Source organism: Columba livia, chromosome 18 (assembly GCF_036013475.1).
Source record: "Columba livia isolate bColLiv1 breed racing homer chromosome 18, bColLiv1.pat.W.v2, whole genome shotgun sequence".
NCBI lineage: Eukaryota > Metazoa > Chordata > Aves > Columbiformes > Columbidae > Columba > Columba livia.
Window position 1 is genome coordinate 5562298 of NC_088619.1, and position 20684 is coordinate 5582981.

The 20684-nt window shown below is 41.0% G+C and overlaps 1 protein-coding gene across 6 annotated transcripts in view; it reads left to right on the forward strand.

Moving 5' to 3' along the window:
* Window positions 1-20684, forward strand: part of B3GNTL1 (UDP-GlcNAc:betaGal beta-1,3-N-acetylglucosaminyltransferase like 1) — a 95398-nt gene that overhangs the window by 52319 nt on the left and 22395 nt on the right. For all 6 annotated transcript variants that reach the window (XM_065034618.1, XM_065034619.1, XM_065034620.1 and 3 more), the window contains 2 exons: window positions 7773-7868; window positions 14969-15093. In XM_065034618.1, coding sequence (XP_064890690.1) covers window positions 7773-7868; window positions 14969-15093 — 221 coding nt within the window. The remainder of the gene's footprint in view (window positions 1-7772; window positions 7869-14968; window positions 15094-20684) is intronic.

A 20684-nucleotide genomic window follows, 5' to 3' on the forward strand; every position in this document is an offset into this window, starting at 1 on the left:
TACAGGGGCAGACTTTGGCCTCTTGTGAGTTGTTTCTATTATGGGATAAGCTGATGAAAGCTGCAGATATTTCTTGTTATAGTCTAGTTTCTTTAGCCACACAAAATCTGTTTTGTTTTGTGGTGATGTGTTTTCTTTGGTGTGTTGTGTTGTTTTTTCCTGCATATAGTATGAAGGAAGCAAAGACAAGTAATTTCTTTGCTCACTATTCCAAGGCTTGTAGGTTTTTCTACAGGTCCTTGCAGTCCTATCTGCAACTTTTGGGTCCTGCCCAGGGGTTTTCTGCAGGGTACTTTTATTTCCATCACCTTTCCCCCCTCTCCATTTCTCTCCTCCTATTAACTTCAGTTACCTATTTTGTACTGAAACTTGAATATAGTTTGATTTTGCTGCACACAGGCCAGATACTGTAATAGTGACTTTGGGAGAGCTTCCAGCACTCTGCAGTGGAGGGGGCTCTGGCCACTTCCAGTGCGACCGTCTGCAGAGGAGCCTGGCAGCATAGCCAGCAGCAGAGCTGAATTTTCAACTTGCTTTGTCTTTGAATCTTTCTTCTGCAATTCTACTTGTGATTATTTTTCTTGTTTCCCAGAGGACACTGATGCTTTACCTTTTCAAACAAAAAAAAAAAAAAGAGAAAAATTTGTATTCTGTTTCCTAGTGACGCTCTTTGATCAGAAGATCGTGTTAACAATATCTTTTTTGTTTTGAGACTAAGAGAGAAATGCCCAAGGGTGACATAAATCATCTATGAGTTTCAAGAGCCTTTCTTTTAAGTAAAGAATTTTCTCTTTACAGGACTGAAACTTGTGATCTGTTATCAGGTCTTGAGTTACTTATTTGAGATTTTAGCACTACATTCTACCTCCCTGGGCAGCCTGTTCCAGTGTTCTGTCACCCTCACTGAGAAGAAGTTTCTTATCAAACATAAGTGGAACCTTTTGTGTTCCAGTTTGAACCCATTGCCCCTTGTCCTATCACTGGTTGTCACCGAGAAGAGCCTGGCTCCATCCTCCTGACACTCACCCTTTAGATATCTGTAAACATTAATGAGGTCACCCCTCAGTCTCCTCTTGTCCAGCTCCAGAGCCCCAGCTCCCTCAGCCTTTCCTCACACGGGAGATGCTCCACTCCCTTTATCATAATCAAGAAGAGCCTCAAATGCAAAACATAAAAGTTCTTAGTTTTCTCTTGCATTAGAAAAAGCTTTGCTTTCACATTTTTGTCAAGAGAATGGTTTATTTCAACTAAATGGAAATATTTAGAACATAAAGGACATTCCTGACAAGATCATGGTTTTTAATATGGAAAGGGTTTTGAATTTTATCTTCTCTTGCTATTTTAAATGTTGATGTTTAAAATTGTTGGATTTGTGGAGCAGCTGCAACACTAAGGAAAAATTATGTTGGAGAATACCAATTACCTGATTATGCTTAGTAAATTAAGAGGTTATGTCTAGAACAGTTTAGAACAGCAAGACTATAGTGACAACAGATGATAAGACTGAAAAAATGAGTGAAACACTAAGGTGCTGTCAAAACTATATATAGTTTGATTTAAACAACAAGAGCATTGACCCAGACGTTTTTCATAAAGGGAAGGAATGTGTGGCAGAATGCAAACCCCTCTCCCTTCCCAGGTATGGAAGGCGTAGGCACATCTCCCTCTTTCTCTGCTGTTTGAGGCTAACAGCTGCTTTTGTTTGACCCCAGGGGCTGCTGGCCAGGGCTGCTAAGAGGGGAGTGCCGAGGTGCCAGGGAGCCGCTGAGTGCCTGTGGCCAGTGTGGGGGATGTGTGGAAGCTTCAGGGGCACCCCGCAGCCAGTATGGGGGTGCAGAGAAGCTTCTGGAATGCCTACAGTCAGATCTGATCAGGCTTTATAAAATGGGATTCTTGTCGAGGCTCTGCCTCTTGCGTGGATCTCTTGGAGCACGAGACAGATGCTGCTGCCGAGAGCCCCCCCGGGATGGAGACTCCACTTGCCTTGCCACCTCGTGTGTGAGTAAAATTAACCCTCGCAGGATTGCGAGTGTATCTACTTTCCGTGCACATTTGCACGTGTATTTATACTTTCTGTGCACATTTACACGCGTACTTTCCGTGCTCAATACGAGCATGTGTATAAATTATTTCCTTGCATAATCGCAAGTGTGTTTTCCTCCTATGCTTCCACATAAGCACGTGTAATATTCCATGCACATTTGCATGTGTATTTCTCCTCGCAGGATTGTGAGTGTACACTTTCCTTACTCGATACGAGTACATGTATCTCTTTAAAATAATCCCACACCGTGTTCGGGCAAGTGTGGACTCTTCCCGGACTCAGGGATGGCTCTGGTATTGTTTTTGGTGAAGCCACATGCATGCACACTGTGGACCTGCTGTTGTATTAGTTGCTGCCCCTTAATGATTTTCCTCAACCGATACCCGAACCTGTATTCAAGTCACTTTTGGAGTGCTAAAACCCTGCTTCTCACCAGTTTAATAAGAGTTGTTTTGGACCCTGTTGTCCCTTAAACTAACCTCGGGGTGCCTCTGTGACAGAATGAAATGTATAAAATATGATTTATAAGCAAACCTTTGTATCAGTGTTCATCACTGAAAAAACCTCATTTGAGATTCTAAAAGTTGCCACCTTCAGAAAATAACATCTGTGAAAACACAGCAGTCCAAGAGGAACATGATTCTGTGTACCCATCCTTCTTTCATAGTACTTCTGACTTATAATATTTAGTTTAGTGCAATAAACATTGAGATTAATTTTTAGTAAATGACTACAGGAGCTAGAGCAATTTACAGTTTCTACAAAGGGTCACCATTAGGAAATGCACAGTTTTTAGGAAGAAAACACGATGCTTTTTAATTTGAGTAAGTTGATTAGAATCACTAATAGCTATCCTGTAATCTTTTGTGTTGCTTTAAAGATAAACTAACCCCTCAAGGTACGTAGATTTTTATTTGAAATAAAGATTTGTTAACTAATTCCGTAGCACGATAGTTTGTATCGGTGTACTTCTGCCAAAGATACTTAGATCGTAAATATGATATTTTCTCTGCGCTACAAAGAACATTTTGTTATAAAAAGATATAATTAGCTTTCTAAGACTTGGCAAAAAAAAAAAAAGGATGACATTTGAATAATTTGTCATGGTATTGATCTTAAAAGTTTCCTTTAGGTTATTTATTTCAATTTGTGTGTAGAGGTGATAGGTCTCATGTTGCAGCAGAAATGAGACAGTCCAGGTCTGAAAACCGTTGTACAGCATACGCATTATGTTATTTGGAACTGTTTGACTGTTAGACTGGAAAATATTTAAACAGAATGCAGGGCCCAGAACAGCTGTGACAGCATAGGAAGTGTCAAGTTTGCTTTCTTTCCTTTCTTTTTTTTTTTTTTCCTTGAAGGCCGTGTTATTTTTCTATCCTCTTCCTTCAAAGGACAGCTTATTTTGTGTTTCCTGAAGTAAAACTGGAACACACACCCTTCCTTCATTGAAGGAAAGTTTCAAGCATCAGAAGGAATACTGGAATGAGGGTGTGAGCTGACAGGCAGCCTGGGCTCTGCTCCCATCCACCGGTGATCCCGCTGTGGGAGGAGGTGATGGGGTGGGGTGAACAGCGGGGCCCTCTAGACTGATCAGGGCAGATGCTCAGGGAAAAGATGTGCAGAAATGTATCTGGACTGATAGCTTGGAAGTCAGAAACGTTACAACTTGGAAATTGAGAATAAACCCAGCCTGCCACAGAAATATCAAAAATAATATGATGAGGCTGAGCAACACTTATCCAATCATATTTCGGTGATGATAAAGTAAAGATGTCTGGGTTTTTTTGGAACAGGCTCCTTAGAGAGGTGGTTGACACCCCAAGCCTGTTGGTGTCCAAGAGGCACTTGGGTAATGATGTACTTCAACTTTTGATCAGCCCTGAAGTGGTCAGGCAGCTGCACTAGATGATCATTGTAGGTCGCTTCTGACTGAAATAGTTATATTTGTATGAAAATGGGAGTTTAAAAATTGGAGCTGTGCTTTCAAATATACTTTCTTAAAACCTTTCAGGTATGTTCTTAATGTCCAAATGACCTGCTGTTTTGGAGGCCGTTTTAGAAGGCCTCATAAATCAGCAGAAATGCCTTCTTGTCTGGGCATGTTGATGCATTCAATGATGATGAGTTTTATCCCAGGTCAAAGTAGCGATGAATTGATTGTGCTGAATCATAGACATGACAGGCAGCCCCGTGTCCAGGCTTGGCACAGCACCACACCTGAACTAACACACCTCCTTGCTCTGACAGAGCCTGCACAGGATCTTGGAGATATGTCAGAAACATTTTATGGATCAGAAAGTGTAAATGGTACATCCAGTTATGCACTGGATGCAGGAATGCTACTGAAGTCAGTGAAGGTAGTCTATATTTTCACTGATAAAAGTGGAAGCAGAAACATCTTCCATTTAACATAAAACACTGTACAGCCGTTTCATGTAATTTTTTTTAGCTTTACATTTTGCAGATGCTGTATATAAACCTGGTTTATGTCTTTTCTAAGTGGCAGTTGGTATAAACACGGTATCGTTGTGTAGAATGAAACATGTGAGAAGTTTGCATTGGAATTGAAGGGAAGAGGTTATTAGAAACAACCTAATTCAAATTAAAGCGCTTGAAGTGTCACACTTGTTTCAGTGCTAAAAACTTGGCACACCTGGTTCAGAGAAGCAGCTAAAGCACGTGTAGGGTTAAATCAAGTGTATTTCCTTCATTTCCTCTGGTACTTCTGTTAAAGGGTGGTTTTTCTCAGCCTGGAGGATATTTTCTTTCCTCATTGGCCATGGCAGTTGTATAGTACAAATAGTGGCAATAACACACGGTACCATATTCTCTATTTCTTCTTGGAATTAAGTTTTCTCACATTGCAGTGAAGCAGGAAAATGAAATTTTAACTGAACGGGATGTCTTTTCATGTTCCATGAGCTTTAAAGAGCTGATATCTTATCTCCATGTTCATTAGCAAGCTGAAAGACTTGCCAGTAAGGATTCTTCCACAGGTAGAAATGATGTTGCTGAGCTTGAAGGTTTGAGTGCACAGAACTGTGGTTGGAGTTCCCTCTTTCTTCTCTGGCTGTTATGTCAGCGACCAGTTATTGCACTAACTGTGTTTCATAGGTGCAGCATTACTGTAATTTTTCACAGGGTGTTGGTTTGAGTATGCCAGAATAACCACAGAATCAAAGACGGTTAGGGGTTGGAAGGGACCTCGAAAGATCCCCCACCTTGTTCATCAGTGGGCCTACATTGCCCCTGGTGTTAGTTTTATCTGCCACGTATTGCAAAAAGCTCTTCCTGTTGTCCTTGACCCCTCTCGCCAGGTTGAATTCTAAGGAGGCCTTAGCTTTCCTAGTTGCCTCCCTACACCCTCTGACAACAGCCTGATATTCTCCCCAAGTGGCCAGCCCCTCCTTCCATGATCTAGAAACTCTCCTCTTCCACTTGAGCACACCCAGCAGTTCCCTGTTTAACCACACAGGTCTCCTGGCTCCCTTCCTTGACTTTTCTTGAAGGATAAGACCCTGACATCATATGTGGCAATCCAGCCACCTCATCATCAGTCTCAGTTTTGTCTGTGATTCCCCTCTAGTATCTTTTCTGAGATGGACAGTGAGCCATGGAGCAGTGTTTGATTTAGGAAGGACACTGGTGTACGCAGTGTGTGATGGTCTGGTATGTGATCATCATCATATCATCGCCCATGTTAATAGAAGTGATGTTTCGAGTTTTTTTTTTTTTTTTTCCTCAGTGTTTCAAATTTGTTCTATTTAGTTTCACTGGAATATATACATATCAGTGGAACACAGATTATCCAAGATATTTGGGATGTATGCTCTTTGCACGTGAGCCTGACTAATTACATTGAGCTACATCCTGAAGCTTAAGTGCATTTATGCTCTCTGATGAACCAGCCTGTGCTGAAGAAATGGCATTCTGGCCTCTCCAAACACATTTAATGTGTTCCAATAGGCTCAGGGCTTCCTTTTGAAGATTTTCTTTCATTCAGAATTGCGATTCAGTGCAATGCATTCTAGCCTAGCTTTTCTCCCTACTGTTGTTTTCTTTTGGGATTACTGTTTGGTCATTGTTTGGTTCAGGCCATACTCAATTGACCTTGTAATTAGTGTGGAGCTAATAACCATGTCCTGACTAACCATGTCTGCTCTGATTTTCTGGGGCAGTTTTGACTCTTTCAGCTCCCGCTGACTTTTGTGGGGAGTTTTTGACATTTAACGTCTCTGAAGCCAGTGTATTTCAGTGCTGAACAAACTGCTGATGTGTTAAGTCATAGCCATTAGGAGACAGGATTATTCTGACTAAAATTAAAGTGTCTATATTGAGATGAGTTACTCTAGTACCCCTTTACAGGTTCTAACGTTACGTTCCTGGAGTCTGCATGCAGCATATTTTGCCCTGAAGTGGATGCCTGTGTTTGATCTGATGGTTTATGCCATAAGAAAAGTGAGAGTAGATTAACTATTGAATTTTGATTAGATTTTGAATCCAGTTTGTTTGGAGAGTTGTTCTAAGTTTCTGTATAGAACTGGTGTGTAGGATTTGCGTTTTAAATCTGTGTTTATCTGTGGAAATGCAAGTTGCCAGATGTAAGAAGTGTTTGAGGAGCTCTATCCCAGGTTGAAATCAAGAAAAGCACCTTTGATATGTAAATGCTTAAATGCACGTGATAAAATGTACAGTTGTGCACTGATGTGTAAAAATGCCAAATGTATGGGAGTGTTAATATTATCACCATAGCGTGCTATAAAATCATGTGCTCATAAGATCAGCATTTTCATTAGTGTTTGAAGACTGGCACTAATTGTGAGGTTTCTTTCTTCTGCTTTCCTAAACCAGGCCATGCTCTTTATTTTCTGTGCAGTTCTTGGAAGCAGGCAACGTCTCCTGGCTTAACTGAGCGCATTCTGTTTGACAAGTTCAGTCTCTTGTTTGGCTGGATACTTCATCTTGTAATAAAAGAACGAACCAGTTTACCTTCCATAATCCAGATTCTGGTTTCTTTCACAGTTGTGTTTACAACGAGTTTGCTTAAAGCTGCAAAGACCCATTTGTATAGTTCTTGGCTGTCACTAGTCAAGAGAATGAAATTAATAGCCACTCCCTTTTAAGTCCCTAAAGCATTTTCTTTCCAACAACCTTTTAAGGTAGGTACCACTGAATAGGAAATCCATCGTACTCTGGTTATGTTTAAAATAAATTGCATCTTACTTATCCAAGCTTGATTAAGATTGAAGTGTCTTTGGCAGAAATAAAAGATCAATGAAAGTTCTTAATATATGTATAAGTAGTATAAAATGGAAAATCATTGCACAATAATTGTAGGGTTAAGTTTAAGAACTTTAACTTTTAAAGATTCCTCTCTGCAATATCAACGTCACCATTATTAATAGAAGTGTCATTTCCAGTATCCTTCTCTAAATTTGAAATGAAGTTTCAAGTACTCTGCACGTTTTGCGACTTATGATAGAAGGTATGGAATATGAAGCAGGACGTAGATTCATCTGTTGGGCTGTGATACCACAAAGATGCTGGTATACACCCCTTTTAAACACTAAGCACTTGTGTATCTCAGTGCTTAAAACTGCTGAAAGTATAGGCATAAGGATTTGCAGGATTTCAGGTGAATGCGTAAGGTCTAATTTGTTCCTCAGCAGATGCTGGTTTTGACATTCTCTTAATTAAGACTGCCTTTTTTTCACCTTTTTCCTAGGTGTTTACCTCCCATGGACCTACTGTGATCATGCCAACCTGGTTCTGCTCTCGAGAATGGTTTTTTCATGTGGGAAAATTTGATGAGGGTGGAAAGGTGAGTGCTGCACATGACATGTAGCCCAGGAATCATCTCTTTGTCGAACAGCCTCTGAAAGCCTTAAACCTTTTATTAAGAAACACAAGCCAGAGGATTATAGATAAAAACTGAGGTGTAAAAAATCTAGGTCATACCATATGCCTGTTTTGTTGTGTGTGTTGGTTTTGGTGTTTTGGTTTTTTTAAGAGCAGCCATTAACCAATTACAGTTGTTCCGGGGTAACTGTGGTGGTTGAAGGACACAACTGAGATGGGGTTTGTTGATAAATCTGTTATACGTTGGCAAACAGATCTAATTCAGACGCATTTGAATCCATTCTGTGTAGTTTGGACCTGGGGAGTTTTGCTTGTGGCTTTGGTGAGATTTTGAGAGATAGAATGGGTGGTTCTGAATTTCTTTTAAAGACTTCATTTAATATTATCCCCAAAACATCTTATAAGGCTGTTTCCTATTTTATCATTTAAACTAGAACATATTATGAGGATTATTCCTGTGCCATGCTATCTGTATATACATAGAGACATAACCACGCGTGTATACAAATGTATGAAAATACACAAATATTATTATTCAGGCTGCCAAAGAAAATATAATTAGAGGGGAAAGTGGACAGCGAACAGAATCGTTTAGAGTGGTGAAGGTGAAAGGATTTGCCCTTAATTAAATGGTGGGTGAGTGGAAGAGCTGAGAATGATGCTTGGCTCCCAATACAATCTACATTCACTGACCCATGCTCTTTATTTTATTTTATTTTTTTTTAATTATTACTTATCATTGTATTTTCATTCTCTGAAGAATATCTGGCTTGACTTCTTGAGCATTGTTAGTAAGCTCAAGAAAGCAAGCAAGCTAAAACGTGGAAACAACAACAGAACAGCAACCAAGGCAGCCCTCAACCTTTACCGCTTCAACCAGACCCTCCTCGTTAGTGAGGATGAGGTCCAGCAGTGCGCCTCTTCTAGGTGGCTCCTCCACCCTTTGCATCACAAAGTTCTCGTCAAGGCACTGGAGGAACCTCCTAGACTGTGGCTGGCCGGCCGAGTCGTCCTTCCAACAAACATCAGGGAAGTTAAAATCCCCACCACAACCAGGGCCTGTGATTAGGAGGCTGCTCTCAGCTGTCTCTAAAAGGCCTTGTCAACTTCCTCACCCTGATCTGGTGGCCTACAACAGACGCACACAATAGTATCACCCTTGCCAGCCTGCCCCTTAATTTTCACCCACAGACTCTCAACTCGTTCCTCATCCGTGGGAACGTGCCTGGACAATACTCAATACATTGTAGTTGCTCTCTCACACAAAGAGCAACTCCACTACCATGCCTGGCTGGCCTGTCTCTCCTGAAAAGGACATAGCCATCCATGACCCCACTCCAGCCATGTGTGCTGTCCCACCATGTCTCTGTAATTGCCACGAGGTCATAATCTCCTGCCCTGACACAGGTTTCTAACTCCTCCTGGTTATTCCCCATGCTGCACGCATTGGTGTTTCAGAGAGCGAGCTGAGCACACTGATTTCACCCCAGGGGTATGGGAGGCCTCCCAGCCTTTCTGAACTCTAGAGTGATGCCCAACTGATGCAAGCCCAGCTACAACCCCATCCCCCTTCGAGTCTAGTGTAAAGCTCTCCAAATGAGCCCTGCTAATTCCTGTCCCAGCATCCTTTTGCCCCTGCGAGATAAACCTTTCCCACGTATCACTGTTTGGAGTGGTGTCTTGTAAAACCAGCCATTATCAAAGAACCCAAAGCCCTGCCTGCAGCTCCAGTCCTGTAGCCAATTGTTTACAGACTGAATTTTTCTATTCCCTCCCATATCATCACCCAAAACTGGAAGGAGGGAAGAGAAAATCATTTGAGCCACAGACTCTTTCGCCATCCATCCCAAGGCCTTGGAATCTTTATTCATTCCCATCAGACTGCGGGATGCAGCTTACTTCCCACCTGTCTGGAAGATCAGCAGTGGGTAGTAGTCCATTGGGTGCACCAGGTTGGGGAGCGTCCTGCTGATGTCCCTGATCCAGGCTCCAGGTAGACTGCACACTTCCCTACGATGAGGGTCAACTCTGCAGATTGGGCCCTGCGTCCCTCTCAGAAGGGAATTGCCTACTACAATTACCCTTCTTTCTTTCTCATCTGAGGCGGTCTTGAGGTGTGGGTCAACTGCCTCTTTCTATGTGACCTCGTAGGTGGGCCTTGCACCACATCCTCACCTACCTCCTCTTCAAGATCCAGGCCTCAAACCTATTACAAAGGGGCACCTGGGGAAGCAAAGCAGGTATGGAGGGGGATTGCCCACCGCCCCAAAGCAGAACTGGCTTCCAACCCTCGTCATCTTTTCTGTCCCCTACCTCTGCCTGACAGCGACAGGGCAGGGGCTGTCCCAGGTCTTCTCCCTCTGCCTGACAGGACAAGGGGTTCATCACCTTTGGGGTGACTATATTAATGACTATACCAATTAGATCACTTCTATCTCCATTTTAGGGTAAGTATTTAACAGTGTGACCTGTGTCATATTGCTGCAAGTAAACGCAGAAACAGGCCAACAAATCTCCACGTTTCAGCCGTCTCCGTTTGCTAAACTGTTTCCATGCCAAAAAGCTGCATTTCTCATTTGGAATTAGATCCAAACACCTGTTCTTCATATTTCAGTGCTTAGAACAAATGGAAGATAGTTCTTCTATGGAAGAAATTGTGATTTGATATTACTGTTAATAGTATGGTGGACTGATAAAATATAAATACAGAAGCTACGATGTAATCTTTTTTTTAATTACAGGTAGGTATGCATGTATCTCTCAGACCATCCAGGCTTTATGTGAAACAGATTTTTTTAATGTTTACAAAATGTTTTCAGAAATGAAGTTCTTTCTGGCCAAGATCTGCAAGTGACATTTTAAACAGCGGCTGATGCCAGGAGGAGAGTTGGGGAACCATATCTCTGAATTCATTGCCCCTTAGCTTCCTAAACAATTATCTCTAGGCTATCCAATTCAGATCAAGTGCAGTGCTTCCTTATTGAAAAAAAGCAGGTTTTTGAAACTGTATTATGTTAAAGCAGGGAACTTCGTCATGCACCACGGTAGGAGAGGTGTCTGTTATTCTCGAAGCAAAGCTATTACTTCATGTGTTTGACAGTGCACTTTGATTTGCATACAAATCCAACATTTCACAATTGTAGTGAATAGACATTGGGTACTTCTACCAAAATGTGTTCTTCAGGTGGACAACAGATTCTGTTTGCTGTTAATGTCCAAATGGAGATCACTGGGAAGACCCATTATTTGTCTCTTTTAGCATATTGTCCTGTTGTTCTAGTCACTGGGTGTCATGGCTCTAAGCTAAAATAACTAGCTTCTTGCTTTAGGTAAATGCTCTAAGAAATCTAGAGTACAATAAGAACTGTATAATTGAGCATTTCTAACCTGCAGACTCCACTCCATGTGAATGTGGTGTATTGTATAGTCTTGGCTTTATTCACACAATATTATTCTTGACATCTCAACTGTAACATGCCACGTTTGTTTCTTTCTCTAGAGTTTTACCACAACTTGGATCCAGATTTCCTGTCACCTCAGTATTTAACCTTCCTTTTAAAGTTTATGAAAACTAAAAATAGAGTGACAGCCTCAAAGTTCTAAGCTAATCTCAAAGTGTAAACAGGGGCAAATTATTCTTAATGAGCCCCAGATGGAATAGCATATTATAACCCACTGGCCTGAATACAAACTTGTGGCTCTGAACAAAATGCCTGGAGCTCAGTTTTGATCTATTTTTGTGATAAAAGGTCACCAAAAAAGCAGGAATTGAGGAGGTGTCAAAATATCCTTTGGTGCACAGGAGACTGTAGCTCATGCTGCAAAGCTCTAAGGTAACTTTGTAGGCTGTTAGGTGTTAACTAATGCCTTTTTCCATTTTTCTCTGCCAGAGCACACAAGTGTCATTCTCTGCAGAAAATCTAGCAGTTAGAATAAGGCCTGAAAGCTAAAAGGCTAAGTAGGAATTTGTTTTTTTTTGAAACATGATTAAAATATGGTCAGTCTGTCAAATAACCTGTGAGAATGCTCTGGGGGGAAAAAAAATCTAGATAAAACACAGACATTAATGTTTTTGGCTGAACAGATATCAGTATTTGATCTAAAAAGGAAAGAAAAAGTGATGGGAACAAAAATAATGATACTTTATAAGCTAGTTGAAAACTTACTCCTTACCCTATGTCTAGTGACATTTTTTGCTAGTCTGTTATTAAATACCATTTAGAATTTACCGCTTCTCTTCCATTTGACTTCCCGATCATCTTTGTTTAGCTGAATTTCTCCTACTCGTGCTCCTCACCATTACTGATGGTAGAGCTGCAAAAATTGTAGCTTGTTGTAGTTGTAGGTGGCTTGTGCCTCCTTCCCAAATAGATGTGTTGAGGACACTGTAGTCAGTCGTCAGCACAGCAAGTGATGCCTGCCCAAAGTATCACAGTATGTTTGGGATTGGAAGGGACCTCAAAAGATCATCTAGTCCAATGCCCCTGCTGGAGCAGGAACACCTAGGTGAGGTCGCACAGGAACACGTCCTGGTGGGTTTTGAATGTCACCAGGGAAGGAGACTCCACAACCTCCCTGGGCAGCCTGTTCCAGTGTCTGTCACCCTCACTGAGAAGAAGTTTTTTCTCAAATTTAAGCGGAACCTCTTGTGTTCCAGCTTGATCCCATTACCCTTTGTCCTATCATTGGTTGTCACCGAGAAGAGCCTGGCTCCATCCTCATGGCACTCACCCTTTATATATTTATAAACATTAATGAGGTCCCCCCTTAGTCTCCTCTTCTCCAAACTAAAGAGACCCAGCTCCCTCAGCCTTTCTTCATAAGGGAGGTGCTCCACTCCCTTAATTATCTTCGTTGCCCTACGCTGGACCCTCTCCAGCAGTTCCCTGTCCTTCTTGAACTGAGGGGCCCAGAACTGGACACAATATTCCAGATGTGGTCTCACCAGGGCGGAGTAGAGGGGAAAGAGGACCTCTCTCGATCTACTAGCCACCCCCCTTCTAATACACCCCAGGATGCCATTGGCCTTCCTGGCCACAAGGGCCCAGTGCTGGCTCATGGTCATCCTGTTGTCCACCAGGACCCCCAGGTCCCTTTCCCCTACACTGCTCTCTAATATGTAATTTCCCAACCTATACTGGAACCTGGGGTTGTTCCTGCCCAGATGCAGGACTCTACACTTTCCCTTGTTAAATTTCATTAGGTTATTCCCCGCCCAACTCTCCAGCCTGTCCAGGTCCTGCTGTAGTCCGTAAACACAAATCCTTCACCTGCTTAGTAGTAATATGGGAAAGTGGATGACGATTTAGCATATGGCTAGTGCATGCAGGTTAGAATGGAGGAGGGGCAGGCTTGTTTTGCCCTGGGAGCTGGAATCAGCAGCCTTGAGTGAGGAGGCTGCTGAGTTTATCCGTTAGCGCAGCAGTGCACGTGGGGCTGGGTTTTGCCTGTAACGTGGAAAATTCTGTATGTAGTCCAGTAACATTTAAACTTTGCAATTTAATTGTATTTATTAATGCTGAAAACTATTTACTTGGCAGCCTATTGCTGAAATGCTGGATTATTAATTGATACTTTTAGCTATGGATATTAATTTTTCCAAAAATAGATTAAAATATCCCTTTAGTGGTTAAACATCTTTTTCTTTGAAAGTTGTGGTGTTTGCCAAAGGTTCGTGGTATTCAAAATGCCATCTGGATCCAATAATATGTCTCAATTGGGAATAAAAACTCTGGTATTGCAACAAACTCACCATGCTCAGGAGCCGTAGGGAGTCCCATCCCTGCAGGATCTAATAGCACAGTCAAGATCTTTCCTGCCCTGAAGAACACGCTGCAGCGCTGCTCCCTGTGACGTGAGGGGCCACTGCGGAGCTGGACGAGGCACCTGCTCCTGCTGGGGCTGCGAATATTTAATTTCAAGATATTTCTGCCGGTAAATGCAAAGAGCGCTCAGAACCAAGCAGCATTTTGAAAGAGCCTTTTACTTCTGCAGTAACTCTCTTTTTTAATATACATATTAAGGATTATCTTGAATGATGTAAATGCTTATCCAAAAGAAAATGACTTGTAGGTATGTATGTGATATAGTCATACCTCTGAATCAAAATATGACTACAGCAATAAGTTGATCAGTGCTACGAAATCTGGGCCCTGCCTGACACAGTCTAGCGTGTGACCGGAAAAGAGGGAAAGGTTTAAACTTTGCTGCTGACTCTCAGTATTTCCATTAAAGTCCAGAATAAGAAAAATACAGAAAGGACTAGAAGATAAATGACAGTATTTGAGTTTGTGGTTTTTCTTATATTCTTGGTGACTGTGGTTACTCTCTGCTACTTCAGCTACCCCCAGATTTCTTTTGTGGCTTTCAAAGTAGGTTCGCATAAAGCATAAATTGTTCTCTAAAAGTTTTCTTCTGCATCACAGTTCTTAAACTAGAAGTCAGACAAATATCTACAAGCGATAGCTATAGATATTTGCCCTTAACAACCCACCAGATCAGAATCCGGTTTATTCAGAGTCTGGGAGTGTGGCCCAATTCAGTGTCTTAAATCATCTATCGTACAGTGAAGTCTGGAGCTGCAAAGTACAGAGCTTGGTTGTGGTTCTGATTTCTCCCAAGATACGTATGTTCAGTTGAGTGTTTTGGGTTTGTTTTTTGGGATTCAAAGCCTTTTTTGGTCCCTTCTCTCTTCTCCTTCCCACCCCCCTTGGCTGCCCAGTCCTGACTGTGTCTGACCTGAACCCTCGCTGTGCTGGTATGGAAAACAGTCCCTGAACTGTCTTGCTCTTGAAAGCCAGAAAAAAACACAGAGGGATTTTATGTCTAGCACTTTAATTAGAGAATCTCCTTTCCTTAATTATGGAAGAAATTCAGAAGCTGTGCTGATGTGGATTTCTTTTTTTTTAACTTTTATTGTTTTTCTGTGTTGAAACAGAATACCTAAAATTGAGATTGAAGTTTATGCCCCTGTTATTTACGTCTGTAATACTGTCTACGAAAAGAAATGCATTTCAGTATTTCAGGTCACTTCCTGGTTTGAAATAACTGTTTCTCTTGCAGGGTGTTCCAGAAGATTTGTTGTTTTTTTATAAACATATCCAAATGGGTGGTGAAGTCTTTCGGGTAAACCATTGCCTCCTGCTCTACCGATACCATCCACAGGCTGCAACTCATTCTGTCCTGGAGTAAGTTGCATTTTTTGGTAGAACTTAAAAATTAGCTTCATTTTGTATGATTGGCAGCAAAGATGCTTGATCTCTTTGAGACATGACACAGCAAAATAATTACCAAGGTGTGTTTAATTGTTTGTTTGGGGTTTTTTGTGGTGGTGTGTTTTGTTGGGGTCGTTGTGGGTTTTTTTGGTTTGTTTGGTTTTTAAGGCTAAAAAGCAAGTACAACATAATACGTTGGTAGTATCCTCCTGTTTCTGTTCGTTCTTGCTATAGTTTGCTTTTGAGTAACATACTGTAATACTAGAATTGAAATTATGACTTGAAATGTCTGGTTCAGATCTTGTCCCCCATACACTGTCCCTGGACCTGTGTTAATGATTTAGTGAGGAACTTCAGTGCGGGCACTTGAACGTTTGATAAATATTCTAAGAAATTTTTTCATCTTTGCAACTGTTCTTGAAATGATTTCACAATAGGTATTGTAAGAGCAAGGAAGCATTTTGGGGACTGTATTACAGCAGTGCTGTTTGTAGACAAATATGAGGTGACTCATTTTCCTATTTATTAGTGTTTAAATGTCAGGTTGTGGTTTTTTCCCTCTTATAGTGTGTAATCCTTTTGGCAGTTAGTTACAAACTTTAGAGCCACGCATCATGGGATGCTGGAACTCTTGGAAGCCTCTTGCTGGTATCTGTGGGAAAACATCTTATTCTTGGAAAAGAGTTTGTTTTGAATTTACTGCAAGCTGTTGCTTATTCAGATCTACAAGGTTGTGTGGCACAAGCACCCTGAATTACAACACCCTGCGGGAATGTGGAAATACTGTAAGCTGTTTCAGATGTGCTGTTTGCATGTCCACATTGGTGCCTTTCTTGTCTGTAAGAGGTCAGACTAGACAGTCTTCCTGTTGTTTTTTTTGCTGGTACTACTGTTAATAACATTTTGTGTGAGCTTTCAAATATGAGGTTGTGTAACATCTCTTTTTAGTGGCTTGCTCCCCTGTTTGGTGCCTTAAGCTGTGAGGATTGGCTTTTGTTTCTCAAGAGTCAGGTGCATGTTGAGCAAAAAGAGGTTAGCAAAGGTTTAAGATTATAATTTAAATTGCATCTTTCCTAATTTGCATTTTGGTCATCCCACCTTAATTAATGTGTGTTCTACCTTTTCTAGAAGTCTTTTTAAAATTTTTCTTTCTTACGATGAGTTTTGATGCAGCAGTTTTCTGAGGCGTATTCCATTTTGCCATTGGCCTGATTCGTCTTCGAATTTTCAGAGTTAGCCTAGACCAATTAATATCTTGTCTGAGATCAAAACGATGCTCGTAGTGTCAAGGTTTAAGGCAGGGTGGCAATAAACTGTGGCAGACGCTCCCCTCACTTGCCGCCCCCCCTTTCCTTTAGATCTGAAAGATGATAAGAAAGATAAGAGGAAAGGAAGAGAGACTTAGACTTCAAGTTGGAGAGTTTTAAAGTGTTTTACTAATGCTACTAATAAATAGAGAATGTATATACAAAATATACAAAACCAATCCCAAGTGCTTGATGTGGAGTTGGCGTCACTCAGCAGCAGAGTGACAGCCACCTAGAAGAACTTGGCTGAAAGAAAAATCACTAAAAGAGAACCGGTCTTGTTTTTAACAAAACCAGGACAGTAGTAACGTTGAGCTGGTTAACAGGGCCTCTTCATACAAAGGTGCGTGATTAAATCTTTTCAGCAAAGACAACTGTCATTTGTAGCCTATTGTGGGCTGATTTTAGTTTATATGAGTGTCTTTCATTACCGTTCAGGGGAAAAAATGCCTGACTTTGCATTTTCAGACTTCCTAAGATATATAAAAAAGTACTTGGCAAGGGACATTTAGTCCTTTTTATTTAGTCCGTATAATTGTAAACACTAATGATTTTTTTTAGGTTGTTTCCTATGATTAGTATCCTTCTGGAACAAATATCGAGAGGTGAAAGTATTTGTGAAGCAGGAAACAAAATCTTATTTGCATTCTCCCTTTCCCTGGAGGCATCAGACTGCTTTATTAAATGTTTTGGGTGTGTGACAGAATCTGAGTGAAGTACAGTCTATGTATAGATTTCATTAGGTGAAAACTGAAATGTCAATGTTCTCCCTGCAATTTCGTCTCAAGTCTGTGATCGATACCTGCTCAGTGGGAATGAGCAATACAAGTTTTGAGAAACGGTCTCTTCAGCCAAGAATTTACAATATGAAATCCCACATGCTGTACCTCTTAGATCCAAATAATTTAATCTCACATTGCAGCTCATATCCTGGGGCTGTGTGTACTTTGTGCTACATAGCTATGTTACACCAATTTGATGCAACATCAGAGCTGCCTTTATAGTGAAAAGTGCTGTAGCAAGAAAGCTTAATGTATAATAAAAACATTGTAAAATTCATAGATTTTTATCTTGCCACAGGGGAGAAAAAGGAACTGTTTATAAAACAATGTACCTCATTGCGAGATAAAAGCTTGGAGCAAGAAGAGCAATAAAACATGGTACTTGTCTGTAGGTAGTGTTGCTCATGCAGACATGCAGTTGGGGCATGTAGCTAATTCTTGTAGCAATTGACAGGCTTTTGGCTGAGAGAAATTAAATACACACGGAAAATAAGGTTTGTACCTTCTGTCTGAGATTCAGGCAGTTCCCTTTGATGCAGAAAATGCGAAGTGTACTTACGAGGCTCACAGTAATTTCATATGCCATGTATTCAGAATGAGTATAATATTGTAAGAGCTTGTTCTGCAGAAATAACCCAACTTACGTAATCTATTGAAACCATCTGGTTTCAGGCACTAGAAGCTTCCAGTGTCATCTAAGTGCAGGAGAACAGGCACTTGGTCTGGAACGCACATGTGGTGGTTTTAGAGGTACGCGGAGGTCTGGGGCTCTGGCGCTGATGCGCGCAGGAATGCCGCCTTCATTTCCTGCAAAAACACCCAGCCAAAAATAGGAGAGAGAAAGAGCGGAACGTGTTCCTGTGCAACTGAAATAAAGACGAGGTCAACTGCATTTTTATCTTCTATGCTTGCATTTGGCACTTCAATTAAACATGGAAACTAATGACCTCATTAGATTCTTGAAAAGTAAATGGCAGTAACATTGATAGTCTCTGTCTTTCTTAATAAGCCTTTCATGAAAAATAGGCCACAATGCAAACCATGCCTCAGTTAATGACCCACGACCTGAAGATGAACTCAGACATTAATAGAACCTATTAACAGTGTAAATGTAATAACTCAGTGGGACGATATAGTCCAGCAATTAATAAGTTCATATGAAGTTCAACAGAACAACAACGACAAAAAAAAAAAATCAGTTTATTCACCAGTATGGTCAAGGTTCAAATGGGATTCATTTCTGAATTTCCTGTGGATTGTACAGACCTTGAATTCTGCGTGCAAAACTCACTATAAGAATCTGTTCTTTCAGCTCTCACTGTGATTGAAATGTTCTCTGTTTTTCCACCTCTGGATTATCTATCAGGTGAGATTCACTGATAATATAGAACTCTCCTATCCTGCCATGAATAAAAAACCACTGGAAGAGGCTGTTGACCTGAATAGCTCCTCTTCCCGTCTGGTGTTACCTGAGTAGCGTGTGGGACCAGCGTACATAGGAAAGGCCAGATTTATAGATCTATAGTATTACTGTGGATGGTAATCAATGCCTAAAAATTCCACAACTGTTTAGGACATTGGGCTTGTATTTGTGCATTTCTCAAGTACTTGTACATCTGTCTTTGCTCTGTTGATTCATTTATGTAGCCTCACTGGGGGAAGGAGGGGAAAGGCAGTCAAACAATATGGCGAGGTTTAACTGAGCTCAGACATTAAATCATATAGCTTTTATTGTCACATTATCTTTCATTTCAAAATAGGAGGAGAGCAGATGTTTCTTGACTCCCGTATTCAGTCAGTAGGTCACCACACATTTTAACAGAGCTCCATTGTTACGTTACTTGGGTGGATGGTATGGTAATAACTACTTGGGACTGAGGAACACACTTCGTAGTCATTCTCACCCGCCGCATGAATACTCTCATTTCACTCCTGCAGAATTTTGACTCCTCTTCTTCCCTCCAGACTACAAAACTGATGAGTATTGAGGGGCCGCGGTACATGAGATCTTAGGAAAATTATGTAACCCTCAAGAATGGTTTTCCTAGTAGGAAAATGTCTATGTCTAACATTTATTTTGTAAACAAGTGACAAGAAAATGCAAGAAGTGGGGAAAATAATGTACTTAAAGAACTTGGGTCAAGGAGTAGTATTAGGATTTGGGAACCACCTTCTGCAATCAGAAGAATTTGTATCCCAGCTTCTGGCTGAGGAAAATCTTGTTAAGTGGATACAGGCTGGGAAATGATACTAAAGGCTACTGGGAATCAGTTTGCTTTAATCCTTTCTGCCATGGGTAGGAAAAGCAGCCTTATTTGGGACATGATGCAGAGTAATATTACCTCCTAGGTTTTGCTGGTGGCTATGAATAATAATTCAAAAGCTGAAAATAGCTGTGAGAATCATCTCTGAGTAGTGGTTTGTACAAGTTCTAGATCGTTTCAGGCTTTTTCTTTAATCATCCTTTGCATGTTGCTACAGTTCCTGTCTCTTGCACCTGCACTGGCTCTTAGTGGATGGGAAAATGGTGTTTCCTTATCCCTCGAGGCAGGAATCCCAGTGATCTATTCTGGAAACATCAAAAAATGTGGCAAATTAGGTTAACCAGAAACCTGAAGGGGATAACTGAAACTGTCTTCTGACACTCTGTAAGCTACATTCGGCTTCAACGTTATTGTGTTTGAACAGTGATCCAAATAATTTGGAGTTTAAAGAGTTTCATATCCTTTTATTTCTGAGTTTAGTTCCCTTGAATACTTTCCCCGCTTGCATTTCTCAATATAACATTCATAAATAAGATTGGGTCAGTAAATCTGCTTCGGTCTGAAATCTCTATGGGTGATACCAGCAACGAGATTTGGTCTGCTTGAATTTTACCTCTATAGGGACTTTTGTGGAGCACAGGCACCCATCACCTTGACAGCAAATGCCTACGGTCTGGAAGCAGCCGATACTAAATGTACCGGGATGTTTCCATGAGTAACAGAAACATTTTCTGTGTGCCTGGACGCAGATCCCAGTGTTTGCTCCACAACTAGAAGATGGTTGATAATTCCTTTTATGCCATGTAAGGCTGCCTATTTCTCCCTCAGCTTTCTTAACTTTGCACACTCAAATGGAAAAGAAACTTGCCTGTGTCACTCAAGTCAACAGAACAGATTCTGGAGTACCTCTGGAATGTAATATTATCCTCTTGAAGTCACATTTCAAAGTAAAATCAGTTTTAAATCCTTTCCATTTACGTGTAAAGCAATAATCTGCTTTCTTAGAAGCTAGCAGAAGCACTACAATTTCCAGTAAAGTGATCCTGGAAAAATACTTGACCTTCATATTTCTTTCCTTTAACTTTCCTGCTGGGAATATAGTATTCTCTAATGAGCATGGAAAAAGGCAAGTGTCACAGGATGCCAGCGGCAGCTAAAGCTTTACGGTAGGAATGCAGCTTGTGGTTGCATTAGAAGAGATTTGCAATAAA